This window comes from Miniopterus natalensis, chromosome X, assembly GCF_054644295.1.
Source record: "Miniopterus natalensis isolate mMinNat1 chromosome X, mMinNat1.hap1, whole genome shotgun sequence".
In the NCBI taxonomy this organism is placed as follows: Eukaryota; Metazoa; Chordata; class Mammalia; order Chiroptera; family Miniopteridae; genus Miniopterus; species Miniopterus natalensis.
In genome coordinates this window covers 68,404,628-68,423,847 of record NC_142103.1, presented here as the reverse complement: position 1 = coordinate 68,423,847, position 19,220 = coordinate 68,404,628, and the positions used below count along the sequence as shown (strand labels likewise).

The window sequence follows — 19,220 nt, the reverse complement described above, 5'->3', positions numbered from 1 at the left end:
ATGTGGAGCCCTTCGCTGGGGTGCAGGGCTGCCCGGGTCAGAGGAGAAAGCTGGGTTGTAGGGACGGGGCCGAGTCTGCGATGGATAAGTGAGGGAACACCGCAGAGCTGCACGCGGACCTACTAGGCTTTGGGTACCTCGCACGGCGGCGGCGGGGACAGCAGGCTGCCTGCGGCACTGAAGCCCGCGCAGGTGCTCAAGGGCGGGGCGGGCCAAGAGGAGGGACCTCGCGCTGGGGGCGGGGGGAGGGGAGGGGAGAGAAGGGCAGCTTGGGATGCGCGCGCACTTGCCTGCGCCCCGCCCCCGCGAGGGAGAGGTCCGTGGAGGCCCCGCCCGCGCGCCTCTCCTGAGGCGGTCAGCTCAGATCGGGTGCCCGCCCCCGCTGCTTAAATGGACCGGCGGGTCTCAGCCCCCGGAAACGGCCGGAAACTTCTGGGCTGCCAGCACGACGGGCGGCAGCAGCGAAGTGCAGGTAACAAGGTGGGTGGGTGGATGTCACGCCCGCGGAGGGGCATGCTGCACCGCGAGACCCTTCGATGTGCCAAGTTTGGGAGCTGGGCAAAATCAAAGGGTCTTACCCCTGAGGAGACTGAGACCCTGAAAGGGGCAGGGACTTGCCCGAGTCTCCCAGCTTGGCAGGAGGCGGGCTGGAGCTGCAGGGTCTAACATGCTGCAGCTCATTGTGGAGTTTCCACCTGATTTCCTGAGTGAGATGAACCTAGGCAAGTCGTACGATGCTCCAGCAGGGTTTTACTCAGTACCCCAGAATTGAGGCTCCAGTTGGAATCCACTAGTGTTTTGTGTAATTTTATAATGTACCTGTGAAATAAGGCTGCCTGGGAAGTATGGCCAGAGACCAGGGCCACAAATTTCTAACACCCCCCCACCCCCTCCCCTGTTTCTAAGTCCCCCCCCAGCCATCCTGCCCTCGCCACTCACAGCAAGTGATTTCAATAATCAGACCTCAGCTGGGTGAGAGCCCAAAAGACCCCTCAAGAAAGCTGCCAACTTCTCAATGCTCTTCTGTTCTCCTGCCTTGTCAACAAGTCTTTCTTTTACCAGAGAGCATCATGGCAGAGCAGGTGGCCCTGAGCCGGACCCAGGTGTGTGGGATCCTGCGGGAAGAGCTGTACCAGGGTGATGCCTTCCATCAGTCTGAAACACATATCTTCATCATCATGGGTGCATCGGTGAGTCTCCCCCAGGCGCTGCATCTTAAAATCCAAAGTTAAGAGTGCAACATTGCTTAAGATCCTTTTCTGCTAGGTGCCTGAGCTTTCCCAGCTGACTGTTGTGGAGCCACCTGTGCTCGGCTTAGTTGGGCTCTTCCTCCTGCTCCTGCCTGTGTGCCACTATGACCCCAACCCCACCTGGTGTACAATCACTTCGAGGCATTTCTAAAATCTATGCACAGCCATTGACTGTAAACCCATTTCTGTCTAATTAGCCTTCCTTCTCCCTGGGGAAAACTGAGATGCAGACAGTGGAGGCTATTCGTTCTGTATCTATCTTTTTCAAACCTGTTTGTGACTTGACAAATGTCACAGTCAATTAGTTCCAGAGGCAGAATCTGAGGCCTAATCTCTACCTTGTCTCTCTCTCTCTCCCTGGGGACAAATGCTCAACCTTTCTTTGAACGTTATCTCTTTGCCCCAACTTCCAAGGCCTGCTGAGGAGCCCCATTGCCTAGCCAGTGGCACTGTTGTTTTGCTCTGATAGGAAAGGCCATGACTCCCACACTAACTTCCCCTCCCAGTGTGAAGTGTAGAAAGGAGATTTGCTGGGTAGCAAGATGTGTACAGGGGCTGATGAGCTGAGCTGTCAGAGCTTGATCTAGAAGTAAAAGTGGCCTCCTCTTCATTTTTAACTCTGGTAGTGACCAAGAATCTGCTTAAGCATTGCATGACCATTTTTGCCCATAACTTATTATATAATCTTGAGCAAGAATTCTACCAAAACTAGTCAGCTCTTGACAGGGTAGGCATTATCTCTCTGCACCTTCCACGTCATGGCCCCCTCAGCTCTGGAGGACCTTGGTTTTTTTGTTTATGTATCATAACGTGCTGCTGCTCTTTACAGAGCCTACTCTCTGCCAACTTTGAGATTCTGAGCAGAACTTGGAAAAGTAGAACCAGAATGCAGGCCAGGAGGCAGAGCTGGGCAGGAGGGCTCTGCTGATGGGAGAAGGGAGGTACACCCTAAGCACTGTCTTCTGACTCCCCATAAGCCCAAATATGAGGAATGCACAGGAGGAGCACACAGGGGGAGGCTTGGCCTGCACCCTGGCCCCAGTCTGATCCCCTTAGAGGAGCTATACTTGTGTTGGCCACCAACCTTAACACCTAGGACTCTGACCATTATGCCCTTTGTCCAGGAAATAATTTGGAAGAAAAAGTAACTCAGAATTATTTCTCCTCCTTTTCCTCATCCCCATACCAGCCAGTCACAGGATGCTGCAACAGGGCATCCCAAACCACAAAAAATGGCTTACGATTCCAGGCCCTCAAGTCTTAGATGCTTCATTGAGAGCACCCAGGCTTGCTGTGTGACCTGGGGCAAGTGTCTTCCCTTCTCTGAACCTGTGTTTCCACATAGCAAATGAAGCAAGTGCCAGGGGTCCTCAGGCTCTGCCAAGCTGATTCTGTGACTCCTCACTGCCTTTACCTGTGGCCAGCTTGGGGTTGGGCAACTTTGTTTCTTTGCAATCAGTAGGGTTCCCCTTTGCTCTCCTCTATTCTGGGAGTGACAACCAGAGGCTTCCAGAGCATAAATGGGAAGTACCACTCCAGCAGGGTGGACTAGGGGAGCACAGAGTATCCACCAAAGAAGAGCCTTCTTGTTTCTCCATCTCCTGTTCAAGGGGGCTGAAACAGGGTGGGCTGGCCTCCCATGTTCAGACAGCACCTAGAACAGCTCCCAGAATCAGGCCTCCCATGCTTGCTCCTTCCGTGTAGGAGATAGCCAAGGTAGTACTGTGGGAAATTAGTGAGTTTTGTGTTCATTCATCCAACAAATGGTGATCAAGTGCTTCCTCTGCAGCACAAAGACACAGGCCCCACCCTCTTCCTGGGACTGGTGTGCTGGGGGACCAGTACCCATGGTGAATTAGAACCCAATAAGAATTCAGAGTGGCGCATGTGATAGAAGACACAAACAGGCCCTTGTGTCCCCAGCCCCATCCCTCAAGAGATCTCATAAGGAGAGCCTGCAGAGCCAGGACTGGGGGAGCACTCGTTGCAAAGGGAAGAACAAACACAGAGCCTCTAGTGTCTGGTGAACCCCCTGGGGCAGCCTGGGCCCATGTGGCCACCCTCTGCCCCTTCCTCCTCCCTCACCCGCTTACCCAACCCTCAGCTGCACACCCAACTTCCTTCCTGGGAGCATCGTGATGCTGGCTCACGGAGTTACCCAATGGGCTGGGAGCTGCTCTGTTTCCCCTGCTATGTAGCCACTTCCCCCTTCTCAGGATTCTTACCCCCAAGCAGGAAGAGAGTGAAGGTTCTTACTGTCCCAGTCCAGAAAGCTTTGAAATAAAAGAAACCAGTTTCTCCTTACAGACCAGAATGAGGGGAAGAATCTTGGGCCTGGCAGAGCACTTTCTCCCCCATCTGATAGGGCCTTGGTCAGGCTGGAGTGACTCTTCCCTCCAGGGGATGTAGAGAGGAATGAGGGTAAGAGAAAGAGGTAGGACTGGGAATCCACTTAGGCAGGATTGGCTTACTGCATCATTCTCAGTGAGCCCCTCATCTCTCTGGGCCTCAGTCCCCCCACCTGGACCACAAGGGCCATGAGCTCAGTGGCTGCTCAGAGCCCATCCCAGTGACGGGCCTATACAAGGGATGACCTGGCAACCCCGGCCCCTCCTTTTCCTCGGAATGTTTCTGGACTGCCTTCCCCTTGGGCCGATAAGATTCTTGCTGTGTCATGATGATATTGGCACTCCCCCAAAGTCCTGGTGATTCACGAGCCCTAGGGTGGAGTAGGGAGGCCCCTTGTTAGCTTTGCAGCCAAGCCTACCTCAGCAGCTCTAGTTTTCTCACCCCAGTGGCGAGGTCCTTGACCTGAGTGACCCTAGGGGGACAGGATGGCCCGCTCTTCAGGGCCTTGAGCTGGCAACCAACCCCTAGAGTTCTCTGTCACACCTTTTGTCATAAAACCCTCATAGACATCAGCAGTGGTTTGGGCTTATAAGACAGATACTGAAGACAAACCTGGGCGGCAACAGGCAGGTAGTGGCCCCGGTTCCTTTGCCCCAGCCAGGCCAGATACTGGTGGCTGAATATCCCAATCAGGTTCTGCTTCTCCAGATAAGTCACCATGTTCCCAGGCAGCTCCTTCCCTACTGTGGTCCTCAAGCAAAATGAAGAGTGTAGGAAAGATTGCTGCATCTCACCAAGAGCCCCTGTAATTGCTCCACACCCCACACACAGCATGCTTAGATTTGATCAATGTCTTTCCACATTGCTTCTTGCAAAGGAGTTCAGCTCAGGCCAGCAGGGAGGGCAGGCCTCCCCCAGTCCAAAGAGAGCAGCTGCCAGGCCCCACACCCACCACTGCCCTGGGTCCTACATCACCTCTTCCTTGGATGACTTGGAGCCCAGCACACCTCTGGTTGCAGGGGCCGAGCAGAACAAGACAAGCAGGTTCTATCGCTAATTAATCCCAAAGGGACCGGCAAGAACAAACAGTTTGGGGTGCGAGGCACTGTGACTCAGCAAACAGGAAACTAGTCCCCTGCCACCAATCCATTGCCTGTAGACTGTCCCAATTCCTCACAGCCTGCTGGAATTTGATGGTAAGCAAACAGTTCCTGCCATGAGGAGCTTGCAGGCTGAGTTTCTGATTGTTTCTCCTGGGGGCTAGTCTCCAGCAAGCCCTCTCTGGAACCAGCAGGGCCAGCATTGAGCCAAGGTGACATAAGCAGAGTCCCCATCCGGCCCCACTGATGGGAGAAGCCAGAGGCAGACACTGACGATTCATTATGAGTAGTGCCGCTGTGGGGGCTAGTGGGCGCTGACATGGAGGGGAAGCTCAAAGCCCAGACTGGGGCTCAGAGTTGGACCTTGAAGGACCAGTGAGGGCAGCCATCTGGTGCAGCTATGGCAGTGCTTCATGTGCAAGGTGGCAGTTACAATAGAGACCCCCTTCCAGAGCATTTAAGAGATCAGTGTGAGCAGTTGGCAGGCTTATGCAGATGCACTGACACAGCATACCGTTTTGGGAACTGCCCATTTTGGAAATTTGGGGTCCCAGTGGAGCCTGAAAATGGCCAGTAGACACCTGCTTGTGTGAGCTTAGTGCTCAGCGTACTCTGGGCTGGAAGACACTTGGAGTTGTCCACATGCAGGTCCCCACCTTAAGCCCTGGGTAGAGGTCAGGTCACCCAAGGACATTGGAGACGAAGCAGAGAACAGGAAAAACATGAACATTCAAGGCACCAGGCACCCATGAGCTCTCTCAGAGCCTGTAGTCTCAGAAATGGCCTTCCCCCACCACCACCCATAGTAGGGGTTTCCCACCCAGGAGCACGCCCCGGGCCCCCAGTGCCTTCCTAACTGCCTGTCTACAGAGGGATTTTAACCAGGTCAGAATTGTTTTGGCTCCAACAGCACAGGCTCCTTTTTTCTGCCTGGGGCAAATTCAGATCCATCCTAGCCTAGCATGTTCTAACCCCCCCACACACACACCCCACCCCACCCTATTGTTTGGCCACGCTCAGTGGAGCATGGGTCGTGCCCAGGCCTGTCCTGTGCTTCAATTACAGGGCAAGCAGATGAAAGGGCTCTCTGCTCTGTTCTCCAGTGGCCAGTGACGATCCTCGCCTCTTCCTCTTCCAGCTGGAGGGAAGAATTCAGTTGTCAGCTTACAAGATTAAAGCACGTTAGAATGGCTACAGCGACTAAACTAGAGCTTGGGGAGAAGGAACTTTATGATTCTTTCTAATAAGTCTCCTGTCAAATTTGTGGGATTCACCATATTGTTGCTCACAGTTGCCGTGTGTTACACCCTTGCTTTTATTTTGAAAGTTGACCGAATAGCTCTATGAACGGCCATTGTCCATTGCCCAGCTCCCACAATGTTCTGCCATCTTGCTTTACCCACTCTCTGCCCTCTGCTAAATTCTTGTTTTTTTTTTCAGTCTTGTTCTTTTTTTAGGCAAAATCTGTGCACATTGAAATACACAAATCTTAACTGTACAATTGGCTACAAATCTTTATGACAATATAGGACGTGTCCATCTATCCAGAAAATTCTTGGATGGCCTTCCCAGTCATTCCACCCCGTGCTCCAGACAACCACTGATGTAATTTCTATCACAGTAGACTAGTTTTTACCTATTCTAGAGGTTCATTTAAGTGAACTCATAGAGTAATTTGGCTCAGCATAATATTCTTGAGATTTGCCTGTGTTGGGTGGGTGGATCACTAGCTCATTGCTTATTGTCGTTGAGTAGTATCCCATTGAATGAGTATACAGCTTGCCCATCCACCTGTTGATCGATTTGACCATTTGGGTTGTTTCCAGCTTGTGGATATTATAAATTAAGGCTGCTGTGAACATGCATGTACGAGCATTTGCTCCACATCCTGTCCATCACTTGGTGGTGTCAATCTTTTGGATTACAGCCAATTCTAATGGGTGTGAAGTGGTATGTCATTGTGGTTAATTTGCATTTTTCTGACAACTGATGACCTTGAACACTTTCTCACATTTTTATTAGCCATTCATTTCCTTGTAAAGTATCTGATCAAGTCTTTTACCCATTTTTAACTGGGTGGTTTTCTTATTTTATTGCAGGAGTGGCTTATACATTCTGGATATAAATAAATTGGGTGAATATTTTCTCCCAGCCTATGGCTTATCTATTCTTCTTAATAGTGTCTTATGGACAGGAGTTTTTAATTTTGATGAAGCCTTAATTTATCAGCTTTTTACTGGTTATTGTCTTCTTTTTCCTATCTAAGAAATCTTTGCTTGCTCTCGTCTATTGATTTATTTAATCTAGCAACCTTGCTAAACTATCATTAACTATAATAATTGATCTGTAGCTTGGTTTGAGGTGGTTTTGTTTTAATAGACAGACTGTAACATCCATTTTCGTTTTCTTTCTCATCCTTACACCATTCTCATTCTTGCACCTTGCTGAGCTGGCCAGGGCCTCTAGCTGGTCATTGACAAAAGAGCCAGCAGAGGCACTCTTCTTGCTCTTGGTTGTTTAAAGGGGATTATCTCAGCGTTTTCCCATTATGTATGTTTGTGAGGTTTTATAGGTGCCCTTTATCAAGTTAAGTAAGGAAGTTCCCTTTTGTTCCTAATTTGATAAGAGTTCTTATCATGGTAGATGTTGAATTCTCTAGAACACTTTATCTACATCTGGTGAGGTTAGCAAGGTTCCTTATATCTTTTTCCTTCAATCTGTTAATGAGGTGAATTTCAGTGATTTTTGCTTTTTAGTACCAAGGTAACCTTTTGTTTCTAGGATGCCCCCCAACTTGGTTCTAACACATTACATTTTCAACATTGCAGGATTGGGTTTGCTGATGGATTTTTTTGCATGACTTTACATCTGTATCTGTGGATGTGAATGAGATGGTCTGAGGGGTTCCCATGTGCCTTCAGCATAGATCTCAGCACCAAGCATCTGGAGGCCCCATAAAGTGGCTCAAGGAGTGCTCCCCATTCTTTTTGCCTCAGGCTGGAGCTCTCTCTTCTAGGCATTGTGGTAGAACCCACTGGCAAAGATTCCTGTGCCAGGGTCAGAGCTGTTATTGTATTGTGGGAAGGTTTAGTGACCACAATCCTATTTCCTTAATGACCATTGCCCACTCAGGTCCCTCACTCCATTTTGGTAGGTTGGATTTTTCTAGAAATTTGTCTATTTCATCTAAGTTGTCAGACGTGGAATAAAGGTGTTCATAAAACCCTCTTCTGCCCGGCTGGGCGTGGCTCAGCGGTTGAGCGTCGACCTAGGATCCAGGCGATCAGGGTTCGATTCCTGGTCAGGGCACATGCCCGGGTTGTGGGCTCGATCAATGATTCTCTCATCATTGATGTTTCTTCCCCTCTCTCTCCCTCTCCTTTCCTCTCTCTGAAATCAATAAAGGTATATATTTTTTTAAATAATAATGATGAAACCCTCTTCTGTGTTGCCTGACTGTAATTTTGTCCCATTTCACTCCTAATTCTTGGCGCCTTTTAAAAAGCAATCTTACCCAGCCGGGCGTGGCTCAGCGGTTGAGCGTCAACCTAGGATCTAGGAGATCGAGGTTCAGTTCCTGGTCAGGTCACATGCCCGGGTTGCGGGCTCAACCCTTAATGACTGTCATTGGTGTTTCTATCTCTCTCTCCCTCTCCTTTCCTCTCTCTGAAATCAATAAAAAGATATATATATAAAACAATGCCTTTAAAAATAATAAATAAATAGCAATCTTGCCTTAGCCGGTTTGGCTCAGTGGTTAGAGCGTCAGCCCTCAGACTGAAGGGTCCCTGGTTCGATTCCAGCCAAGGGCATGTACCTGAGTTGCAGGCTTGATCCCCAGCCCTGGTCAGGGCTCGTGCGGGAGGCAACCAATAGATGTGTCTCTCTCACATTGATGTTTCCCTCCCTCTCACTCTCCTTTCAATCCTCTCTGAAAAGCAATGGAAAAAATATCCTTGGGTCAGGATTTAAAAAAATAAATAAAAATTAAAAGATTTAATAAATAAAAAGCAATCTTGCCAGAGAGTTGTCTGTTTCTTATTAGTCCTTTTCGAACACCAGGTTTTGGCTTTGTTCGTCTTTTGTTTTCCATTTTATTAATTTTTCAGTATTTCCAGCTTTGTTAAAAATTCTACTGTCCTTGCCCTGGCTGGTGTGGCTCAGTAGGTTGGAGAGTTGTCTTGTGTACCAAAAGGTCGTGGGTTCAATTCCCAATCAGGGTACATGACTAGGTTGCAAGTTTGATCCCTGGTTGGGGCATATGCGGGAGACAGCCAATTGATGTTTCTCACATCAATGTGTTTCCCTCTCCTCCTCCCCCCCTTCTCCCCCTCCCCCTCCCTCCCTCTCTTCCTCCCTTCCCCTCTCTCTAAAAACCAATGAAAATGTCCTCAGGTGAGGATTTTTTTTTTTTTTAACTCTACTGTCCTTTATCTGATTTTTTAAATTGAATGCTTAACTGATTAGTTTCGAGTCATTCTTTTTTTTGCCAACATAAGCGCTTAAGGCCACATCTCACAAGTTGGTTTTTTTTAAATATGCTTTTATTGATTTCAGAGAGAGGAAGGGAGAGGGACAGATAGAAACATCAATGATGAGAGAGAATCATTGATCAGCTGCCTCCTGCACTCCCCCCACTGGGGATCCAGCCTGCATGTGCCCTGACCAGGAATGGAACTGTGACCTCCTAGTTCATACGTCGACGCCCAACCACTGAGCCATGCCAGCCAGGCTATATCTCACTAGTTTTGATTTATGCTGCTTCCATTGCCATTTGGTTCTAGTGAATGGAGTTTTTAGGTTTCCTTCTTCAGCCTGTGAGCTGTTTAAAAGTGGACTTTTTGGTTTGGGTTTGATTCCACTTGCTTGCACTGAGACCAGAGATCATAGTCTCTGTGATTGCAGGGTGGCCAGGTTGGTCGTGGTGCCTCCTGGCCAGCACAAGGTCCGTCCACCTCAAGGTAGCTCCTGCAATATGTGGGCACTGTTAGTTCAGGATCAGAGTAAAGGGCTAGCACAGACTCTAATTCACGCTCCTCCAACAGGAGCAAGACAGGTATACTTGTGGTTGAGTGGTGACTGTGAGCGAGTACCCAGGTCTCCAAGTGGTGATACAATCTAGGTCATGTCCCTAGCTTCTCTTAACCATGTCTGTTCCCTCTGCCACAGGGTGACCTGGCCAAGAAGAAGATCTACCCCACCATCTGGTAAGCAGCCCCCTCCACTATCCCACTGTCCCACACCCTCCTCACCTTCCCTGCCCTCCCCGCCCTTACCACAGCCATGCTCTGCCCTCAGGTGGCTGTTCCGGGATGGCCTTCTGCCCGAAAACACTTTCATTGTGGGCTATGCCCGTTCCCGCCTCACGGTGGCCGACATCCGCAAGCAGAGCGAGCCTTTCTTCAAAGTGAGTAGCTTCTTTGGCCTCTGAAGGGGGCATCCCCCCATCCCATTCCAGGTTGCCCTTCCCTCCTACTCACACTCTCTGCTTCTCCTCCCCCAGGTCTGGCCCTTCTCTTCCTGTCCTGGCAGATGGTCAGGGCTATGTTAAGGCAGCCGCCTGGGGCAACTCATGCCCAAGCACTTCTTATCCTTGGCCTCCCCATAACCACCCACATCACTCTGCCAAACTGGCACAGAAAACTCTGCTTACCTGCTCCTGCTACTTCCTTTTTTTCCTAAAAACTCATCTCTCTCTCTTTTTTTTTTTTTTAAATCCTCACCCAAGGATATTTTTTTCCGTTGCTTTTCAGAGAGAATGAAAGGGAGGGAGAGAAACACTAATGTGAGAGAGACACATCAATTGGTTGCCTCCTGCACGCACCCCGACCAGGGCCGGGGATCAAGCCTGCAACCGAGGTATGTGTCCTTGGCTGGAATCAAACCTGGGGCCCTTCAGTCTGAGGGCTGATGCTGTAACCTCTGAACCAAACAGGCTAAGGCTCTTCTTTTTTTTTAAACATGTCTTTATTGATTTCAGGGAGAGGGGAGGAGAGAGAGAGAAACATCCGTGATGAAAGAGTCATTGATCGGCTGCCTCCTGCACACCCCTTACTGGGGATTGAGCTTGCAACCCAGGCTTGTGCCCTGACCAGGAATTGAACCCCGATCTCCTGGATCATAGGTTGATGCTCAACCTCTGAGCCACGCCGGCCCGGCTAGGGCTCTTTTTTAAAAAAATATATGTTTTTATTGATTTCAGAGAGAGGAAGGGAAAGGGAGAGAGAGAGAAACATCAGTGATGAAAGAGTCATTGATCGGCTGCCTCCTGCACGCCCCTTACTGGGGATGGAGCCTGAGATCCGGGCATGTGCCCTGACCAGAAATTGAACCATGACCTCCTGGTTCGTAGGTCGACACTCAACCACTAAGCAACACCAGCCAAGCTACTGCCACTTCCTTGATAACAGGAGGAGTGCAGAGTGGGGTGCAGGAACCCTATGAGCCTGAGACCCCTGTTTCCCAGCTCCCTCCCCCTCATGCGGACTCACTGTGCCCCAGGGCTGGGAGATGAAAAAGTCTCTAGACCAGGGAAATCCTACAGATTTGGGTTTCCCCAACACACTGTAGTTTGGCGTAATGACTTCAGAGAAAGAGAGAGAGATCTTTCTCCCGTGTGTTTCTCCCAGATCAAACTTTTCTGAAATCTGACTTCTGTCTTAGGGCACGAGGTCCCCAGGGGTGACTGTGCCCATCCTGGACCTGGCCTGAGACTGCTAGGCCTCACCTCCTGCAGTGATACATGCTGCCTTGTCCTCTCCCTTGGGTGTGCAAAGCTGATGAAATGGGGGTGAACCCAGTGTGGGGCTAGGCTGGCTGGCTTCCAAAGGAGCCTGCCCTGGCTGCGGGATGAGCAAGGAAGGGCTGACATCCCTGTGTACGTATTTCCCAGGCCACCCCAGAGGAGAAGCCCAAGCTGGAAGAGTTCTTTGCCCGCAACTCCTATGTGGCTGGCCAGTACGATCACACAGCCTCCTTTGAGCACCTCAATAACCACATGAACGCCCTCTGCCAGGGGTCACAGGCCAACCGCCTATTCTACCTGGCTTTGCCCCCTACTGTCTATGAGGCTGTCACCAAGAACATCCGAGAGACCTGCATGAGCGAGACGTAAGGCTTGTCTTTTGCCCTTACTTCCTGTCTCCTTGATGTGCCCTACCTTGGTCTGGCCTTCCGTGGCAGCTGTCTAGGGAGTCTAAAAAAGAAGGATGCCCGTTTGTTCTCTACATGAATTAGCTCCATGAAGAATGGAATAGGCTGTAAATATAGTAGCTTTCTGACATCCTTACTGAAAATGCTACCACACCTATTTACATTCCAAATCCTAGTGTAGACCCTCATGATTTATCTCACTAGAAATCCAACTATTCCTGGAAGCAGTTCCCAATAGCACTACAAGGTGGCAGTGTGGCTCCATCAAACTACCAGCTGCTGCTGCTTTGAGTTTTTGGCATTTCACAAGGTGGTGGTGGTGCTCCACAAGTATTCCTCTTCCTGGGCTTGGTCACTCGATAGTTTTCCCAAAGCCACAGCCTTCTCTCTCACTTTGTCTTGGCTTTGAATGCAGAATGCTATGTTAACTCTCAGTGGGGACTAACAAAGAAAGGGACTTTTTCCCATTTTAAAACCCACAGAGATAACTGTGTCCTTGATGTCCCCTCCTCCTGTTCCCCCCCTAGTTCCCAGGCCACTCCTGTCCCTACTCCCTGAGGAGAGGTTACTGGGGAGGTGGAGGTTCTGGCCCCAGCTTCCTAGGGAGGGTGTGGGAGTTACACATCTCTGGGCTCCTGCAGAGGCTGGAACCGCGTCATTGTGGAGAAGCCCTTCGGGAAGGACCTGCAGAGCTCCAACCAGCTGTCCAACCACATCTCCTCCCTGTTCTGCGAGGACCAGATCTACCGCATCGACCACTACCTGGGCAAGGAGATGGTCCAGAACCTCATGGTGCTGAGGTACAGCCAGGGCTGGGTCTGGCGAATGGGGCGGAGGGGACCAGCTCAGGGTTGGGCACTGGGGAGCTTAGCCTGCCCTGCTGCTGCCCCATCGGATGTAACACCAGCCTCTGTCCTGCACTTCCTGCAGGTTTGCCAACAGGATCTTTGGCCCCATCTGGAACCGGGACAATGTCGCCTGTGTCATCCTCACCTTCAAGGAGCCCTTTGGTACTGAGGGCCGTGGGGGCTACTTCGATGAATTTGGGATCATCCGGTGAGAGCCCATCTCCCTTTTCTAGAAGGCCTGTATGGGCATGGGGCACAGTCCTGCCTCCCTGCAGGGTCACCTCTCACTATTCTAGGAGATTACTCCTTCCCCACCCCAAAGTTCAAATTCTGCAATGGGAGTGTCTGGTCAGTCAGTGGTAGCCATGAAAGGAGGGTCACTTCCTTGCCTTGAGGAAACCTGGCAGATGCTGAGGATTAGGAAGCAAGTCTCATAACTTGGTGCTCAAAAGCCCCACCTGAGCCCTGGTCAGTGTAGCTCAGTTGGTTGGAGTGTCATCCCATACACTGAAAGGTGGGGGGTTCAATTCCCAGTCACAGCATATATCCAGGATGCGGGTTATGATCCCCAGTCTGGGTGCATACGGGAGTCAACCAATTAATGTTTCTCTCACATCAATGTTTCTCCCTCTCTCCCTTCCTCTCCCCTTCTTCTCTCTCTCAAAAAAAAAAAAAAAAAAAATCAATAAAAACGTATCCTCTGGTGAGGATTTTTTTTTTAAAAAGTTACACTTGAAGCCCTAGCACCCAAAACCTGGCTGACAGGGAGGGGGCAAAAGGCAGGCTTACTCCTCATACCTTTCTTCCAATGGAAGCCCCTGACTGAGTTCCACCTGCTTCCCTGCCAGGGACGTGATGCAGAACCACCTGCTACAGATGCTGTGTCTGGTGGCCATGGAGAAGCCAGCCTCCACTGATTCGGACGATGTCCGCGATGAGAAGGTGGGTAGAAGTGCACCCTCCTGGTCCTTGCTGCCAGCCCCAGCAACCAGCCCTGAGGAAGGGGTGCCCTGGGCTGGGAATCAGAAGCCCAAGATGTCATGTTGCAGGAACTAGCAGTGACTGCTGTGTGACCAAGGGAAGACCCATTGCCCCTCTAAGCTGCAGCTTCTCCTTCCAGAAAAAAAGGGTGTTTCTGGGGGCTTTTGGGTCATGTGGCTCCTTACACTCTGTCCCATGCATGGGCCACTCCATCTTTTTACCCGAGGGACCCCTCTCTCCTCACCTCTTCCCAGGTCAAGGTGTTGAAGTGTATCTCAGAGGCGCAGGTGAAAAACATGGTCTTGGGCCAGTATGTGGGGAATCCCAACGGAGAGGGCGAGGCCACCAAAGGGTACCTGGATGACCCCACAGTGCCCCGTGGATCCACCACTGCCACCTTCGCAGCTGTTGTCCTCTATGTGGAGAACGAGAGGTGGGATGGTAGGTGACACGTTCAAGCCTGGCAGGCAGGCTGGCAATCCCTCGTGGAGCTCTTCTCCCCGGGGTCTGACCCACTCAGGGGCAGCGGCTAGCCCACTTGGGATGCTGAAAGAGGGCCAGCAGGGTGGGATACAGCCGCCTCACTACACACATGCATGCACACACCTTCTCTCCCCTGCACGCACCTGTCACACACACTCCCTCCCTCTCTCCCTCACACACTGCAAGTAGCCAGAGCTGCTGGCAGAGCCAGTCTTGAGGCCAGCTTTGTTCCTCATCCAGGGGTGCCCTTCATCCTGCGCTGTGGCAAAGCCCTGAACGAGCGCAAGGCCGAGGTGCGCTTGCAGTTCCGCGATGTGGCTGGAGACATCTTCCAGCAGCAGTGCAAGCGTAATGAGCTGGTGATCCGAGTACAGCCCAACGAGGCCGTGTACACCAAGATGATGACCAAGAAGCCTGGCATGTTCTTCAACCCTGAGGAGTCGGAACTGGACCTGACCTATGGCAACAGATACAAGGTGGGAACCCAGCCCTGGGGGGTGGGCCAGGGGGCTCCGAGTACGCCGGCAGCCTCAGCAACACCCTCTCTTGCAGAACGTGAAGCTCCCCGATGCATATGAGCGCCTCATCCTGGATGTCTTCTGTGGGAGCCAGATGCACTTCGTGCGCAGGTGAGGGGGGCCCTGTGCTTGTGTGCAGCAGGGGCTGGGCTCCAGGCAGTAGGGATGGCCTGCACCCTCCCTTTCTCCCTCCACATCCCCACACTCCCCCAAAAACATGGGTGTGTCCCCTCAGTGACGAGCTCCGGGAGGCCTGGCGGATCTTCACACCACTGCTGCACCAGATCGAGCGGGAGAAGCCCCAGCCCATCCCCTACGTTTATGGCAGGTGAGGGGATGGGCATGGCGGGAGGGATGGGAGGACACTGGAGCTTGGGGCTTCCTAAGGTCTCCCCTCTGCCTGTCTCTCTCTTAGCCGAGGTCCAGCAGAAGCAGATGAGCTGATGAAGAGAGTGGGCTTCCAATATGAGGGCACTTACAAGTGGGTGAACCCCCACAAGCTCTAAGCACCAGGCCCCTTCCCATCCCGTTTGTTTCTGCCCTTCCCACTGCCTGACCCCACTTCGGGAGGACTTCGGGACCATAGGCCTCAGCTTCACATTCCTGGCCCCGGGCCCAGCTACATTCCTCAACCACCAACCCTCAACATTTGCGCTGTGACCATCCCCAGCTGCCACTGGCCCCACCTGAGCCAGCTTCTGTCTATGGGACTGAGCCCCAGTGGAAGGAAGAAAAGTGGCCCTTCCTTTTGTCCCAGGCACCTCAGCCTAGGACAGCAGTTAGGGACAAAGGGGAGGATCAGTGGGTGGGCCTTACTGGGCCAGTGGCCGACCCACACCCCCACTGGCTATGGGCAAAGGGAGCCAGCATGTCCCACTCAGGGCACTGTACATTCCTGATCACCTGCTGGAGGGGACTTCCATGCTGCCCAGCAATCGCCCATGTTTTGGGCCCCCGGAATGTCCCTCTGCCCCGCCAGGCCAAGTCTACACTCCATGGCCCACCCCACCCACAGGTGCCCCCCTTGCTACTAGAAAAGCAGAAGCAGCAGGTGGGATGTCCCACCTCAGCCCCCTGCCATTAAATCCATAAACAGACCCACCTGTCCTCTGGTTGTTTCCTTCCTCCCACCTGTGGCCATGAAGGAGGTTACGTGCACATGGGGCCAGCCCACCTGGTGGAGTCCTCCTGGCCACACCCTCTCCCTGTCACCCACTTTCTACCACTGGCTAGGCTGGGAACCTGGACATCCTTCACCCCTGACCCTGTGTCCCATCATGACCCAGTCCTGCATCCTAGCACCTCCAGAGTCCCCCTCACCTCTGTACCTTCATCCTGTCTCACTCCATGGGATATAAGGATAGATCGAGTTCTTTTCACCTTCCACCAAAATGCTTCACTGCACATGCTGCCCACATAGACCTCCACCCTGACAGTGTTCCTGCCCCAGCCAGGTCACCTCAGGGAAGGTGGGGGCGATTTGCACACATTGCCAGCCCATAAAAGTGAGAAGTATTTAGGAAGGAAAGGCAACAGGATCTTGTGACTAACATCAGATGCCGAGAGGGAGTGGATAGTCCAGGCAGGCACCACAGCTTGGCCACTCTGAGGCAGACAGCTGTGGCCCTGAGGTCATGGAGTCTCTGCTTGTATTTGTTCCCCGGGGCCACCATAACAAAACAGCATGCATCATAGGCTTAAGACAACTTATTTATCTTGTCACAGTTCTGGAAGCCAGAAGTCTGAAATCGAGGAATGAGCAGGGCTGCACTGCCTCCAAGGCTCTGCGGGAGGGTCCTCCTTGTTAGTTTCTGGTGGTGGCCGGCATTCCTTGGCTTGTAGACACATCATTGTCTGCCTCCGTCTTCAAAGAACACCCCCCCCCCACCCCGTGTATCTGTCTCCCTGGTTTTTTTTATAAGAACAATCATGTTGGATTAGGGGTCATCATATTCCAGTGTGACCTCAACCTAACTTACCTTGATTACCTCTACAGACACCCCCTTTTTATTTTATTTTATTTTTTTAATGTATCTTTTATTGATTTCAGAGAGAGGAAAGGAGAGGGAGAGAGAGAGAGAGAGAAACATCAATGATGAGAGAGTCATTGATCAGCTGCCTCCTGCACACCCCCAACTGGGGAACGAGCCCGCAACCGGGGCATGTGCCCTGACCAAGAATCAAACCCCAATCTCCTGGATCCTAGGTCCATGCTCAACTGCTGAGCCACGCCCAGCTGCTCCCCCCCCCTTTTTTTTTTCTTTTTAAATCCTCACCCGAGGACATTTTTTCCATTGCTTTTCAGAGTGGGGGGAGGGGACATCGATGTGAGAGAGACATCAATTGGTTGCTTCCCACATGGAGCCTGTAACCAAGGTACATGCCCTTGGCTGGAATTGAACCTGGGACCCCTCAGTCCTCGGGCCAATGCTCTAACCACTGAGAAAACCAGCTAGGGCAACACCCCATTTTTTAATAAGGCCACATTCCGAAGTTCCAGGTAGACACAGAGTTGGGAGGACACTGTTCAACCCAGTATACTCTCAACAAAGGTAGCACCCCTTGCACGTCTATCCCCCCTCTTCCCAGGCTCCTCTCAGCTGAGCACTGGGGAGATGTCAGGAACCAGCACTGTGGTCCCTGCATTCATGAGCCTGGGTTCTGTTGGATGAAAAAGAACAAATGATCAGATGTGGTGGGTGATAAGTTTTCTGGAGGGAACAAACCAGCAACCCAGGAAATGACCAGGGTTGGAAAGCTCCAGTCCCAGGGAGGTGAGGACACTCACTGGGGTCCTGCAGTTGACAGGGCTCAGTGTTACAGGATGGGGAAGGCCCTCAGGCTGTTAGCAAGAGCTTGGCCCCCACGGCTCCTCCCTCCAGCTTGGCCTATGTTCCCTCTGCCCCCTACCCCTGCTTGGGAAGGCAATTACGCAGGGCTTTTTCCCCAGCCATCCTTGGCCTGCCATTGAAAGCCAGCTGTTCTTACTCCTGCACTATCCCCCTGGGCTGGGATGGCAGCAATTGGGAGTCCAGTGCAGTTCAACAGGTGGAGCACCAGGTAAGAGGGATGAGCTGAGGCTCCCACCCAGGTCTCTGCAAAAACAATATATAGATGAAGAAATTCAGATTATGGGTTGGCCTGTTCCCATCCCATAAACTAGGATGGCACATCACACACACATTCACACTATATACACAACTATCCCTGGGCACTATTCCTCCTCTCCCCATCTCCTGTAACCAGGGCAGATGGCATCTCCAGGATATGGGAGGAGGGACATCAAGTTCACCTGAATTTTTTTCTTAATAGGAGAAAAGGGAGTTTTATGGGGCAGGGATAAGTCACAGGCTCCTAAGGTGACTTTTCAAAGCTGTGGATTTCATGGTCCCTTCTAGCCCAGGTCCATGCAGAGCACCTGAGAAGGCTCCATGTGGACAGGATTAGAGACCAGGCTTTGGCCAGAGGACCATGGGCTTTGTCCTGTGGCCTGGAGAAGGGGCAACGAGGCCAGCCTAGGGACTCAGGTTCCCTGTAGCTTGTGGGCTCCAGTGTGGCTACAGAGGGCCTTACCCTTGACTCTGAGGTGCAGCCACATGGCTGTGATGGGGGCAGAGGAGGCCCTTTTGCAAAGGCCCAGGGTGACAGCAGTGGACCCCCAGAATGATGGAAAGCCTGTCCCTGAAGACGCAGCCACACTTTCCCCATGCTTACCACCAGAGGGCGCTGTCCTGCCTGCTCCCCGAGTAGACATCTAAATCCCCACCTACCCTCGCCTGCAGTCCTGAAACTTCAAATCCTCAAAATAGGGACCTGAAGAGGACATCAAACTCCTGGGGGAAGGCTGAGAGCAAATAAAGGCACGGGCCCTTCCTGACCCCAAGGGAGTCTTCATGCTCAGAGCCCTTCCACAGAGCCCACCAGAAGTTTACAGACTTTAGGGGATCGAGCGGAGCTGTGTGCTAGGGATAGTCCTCCCAGATCCCCAGGGGAAGGTGCTGGCATGGCATCACCGAGGGGGACACTCCCAGAAGTGTAGGATGATCCAAGTAGGGACAGCAGCAGGAGCCTGAAGTGGAGGAGGGACCCAGCTCCTCCCAGGCCCCCAGCACATGACGACTGTGTGTGAGCAGGGTGGAAAGACTGTGGGGACCTCCTGATCTGATCCTGCTCTGAATGTCTCCATTGTGACAGAAGCATGAGGGCCTAGGTGAAGGCAACCAATTGACACCTCAGATCTGGGTGCTACACTGGGGCATAGATGTAAGGACCCTGGTGAGGATACTCAACTGTGACCTGACTTCTGGGTGCCTATGAAGGATAAATAGGTGAAAGCCCTGATGAGGGCAGTTGACGGTCATCTCAGCTCTAGGAGCCTGCAATGGGGAAGAGGCATGAGGTCCCAGGTAAAGACATTCAGCTGTTACCTGCAGTCTGGGTACCTACAATGAGACACAAGCATGAGGAATCAAGGGAAGACAGTCAACTTATCACCTCATCTCTGGGTGAATTCATTCTGACACAGACCTTAGGGCCTCA

The 19,220-nt window shown here is 51.9% G+C and overlaps 1 protein-coding gene across 2 annotated transcripts; it reads left to right on the top strand.

The window, feature by feature from the left end:
• The first annotated feature begins 85 nt into the window (after positions 1–85).
• G6PD (glucose-6-phosphate dehydrogenase) lies at positions 86–15,790 on the top strand. Of its 2 annotated transcripts, none has more exons than XM_087813440.1 (13): positions 86–192; positions 1,063–1,190; positions 9,869–9,906; positions 9,998–10,106; positions 11,592–11,809; positions 12,493–12,651; positions 12,782–12,907; positions 13,548–13,641; positions 13,935–14,121; positions 14,404–14,639; positions 14,716–14,792; positions 14,917–15,009; positions 15,097–15,788. In XM_087813440.1, the coding sequence occupies exons 2-13, from the start codon at positions 1,071–1,073 to the stop codon at positions 15,185–15,187; spliced, it is 1,548 nt and encodes a 515-aa protein (XP_087669566.1). In that variant the 5' UTR covers positions 86–192; positions 1,063–1,070; the 3' UTR covers positions 15,188–15,788. The 2 variants fall into 2 exon arrangements, with proteins under 2 accessions (XP_087669566.1, XP_016077414.2); XM_016221928.2 differs by lacking the exon at positions 86–192 and adding an exon at positions 372–472 and having other exon boundaries at positions 15,097–15,790.
• Positions 15,791–19,220: the final 3,430 nt, after the last annotated feature.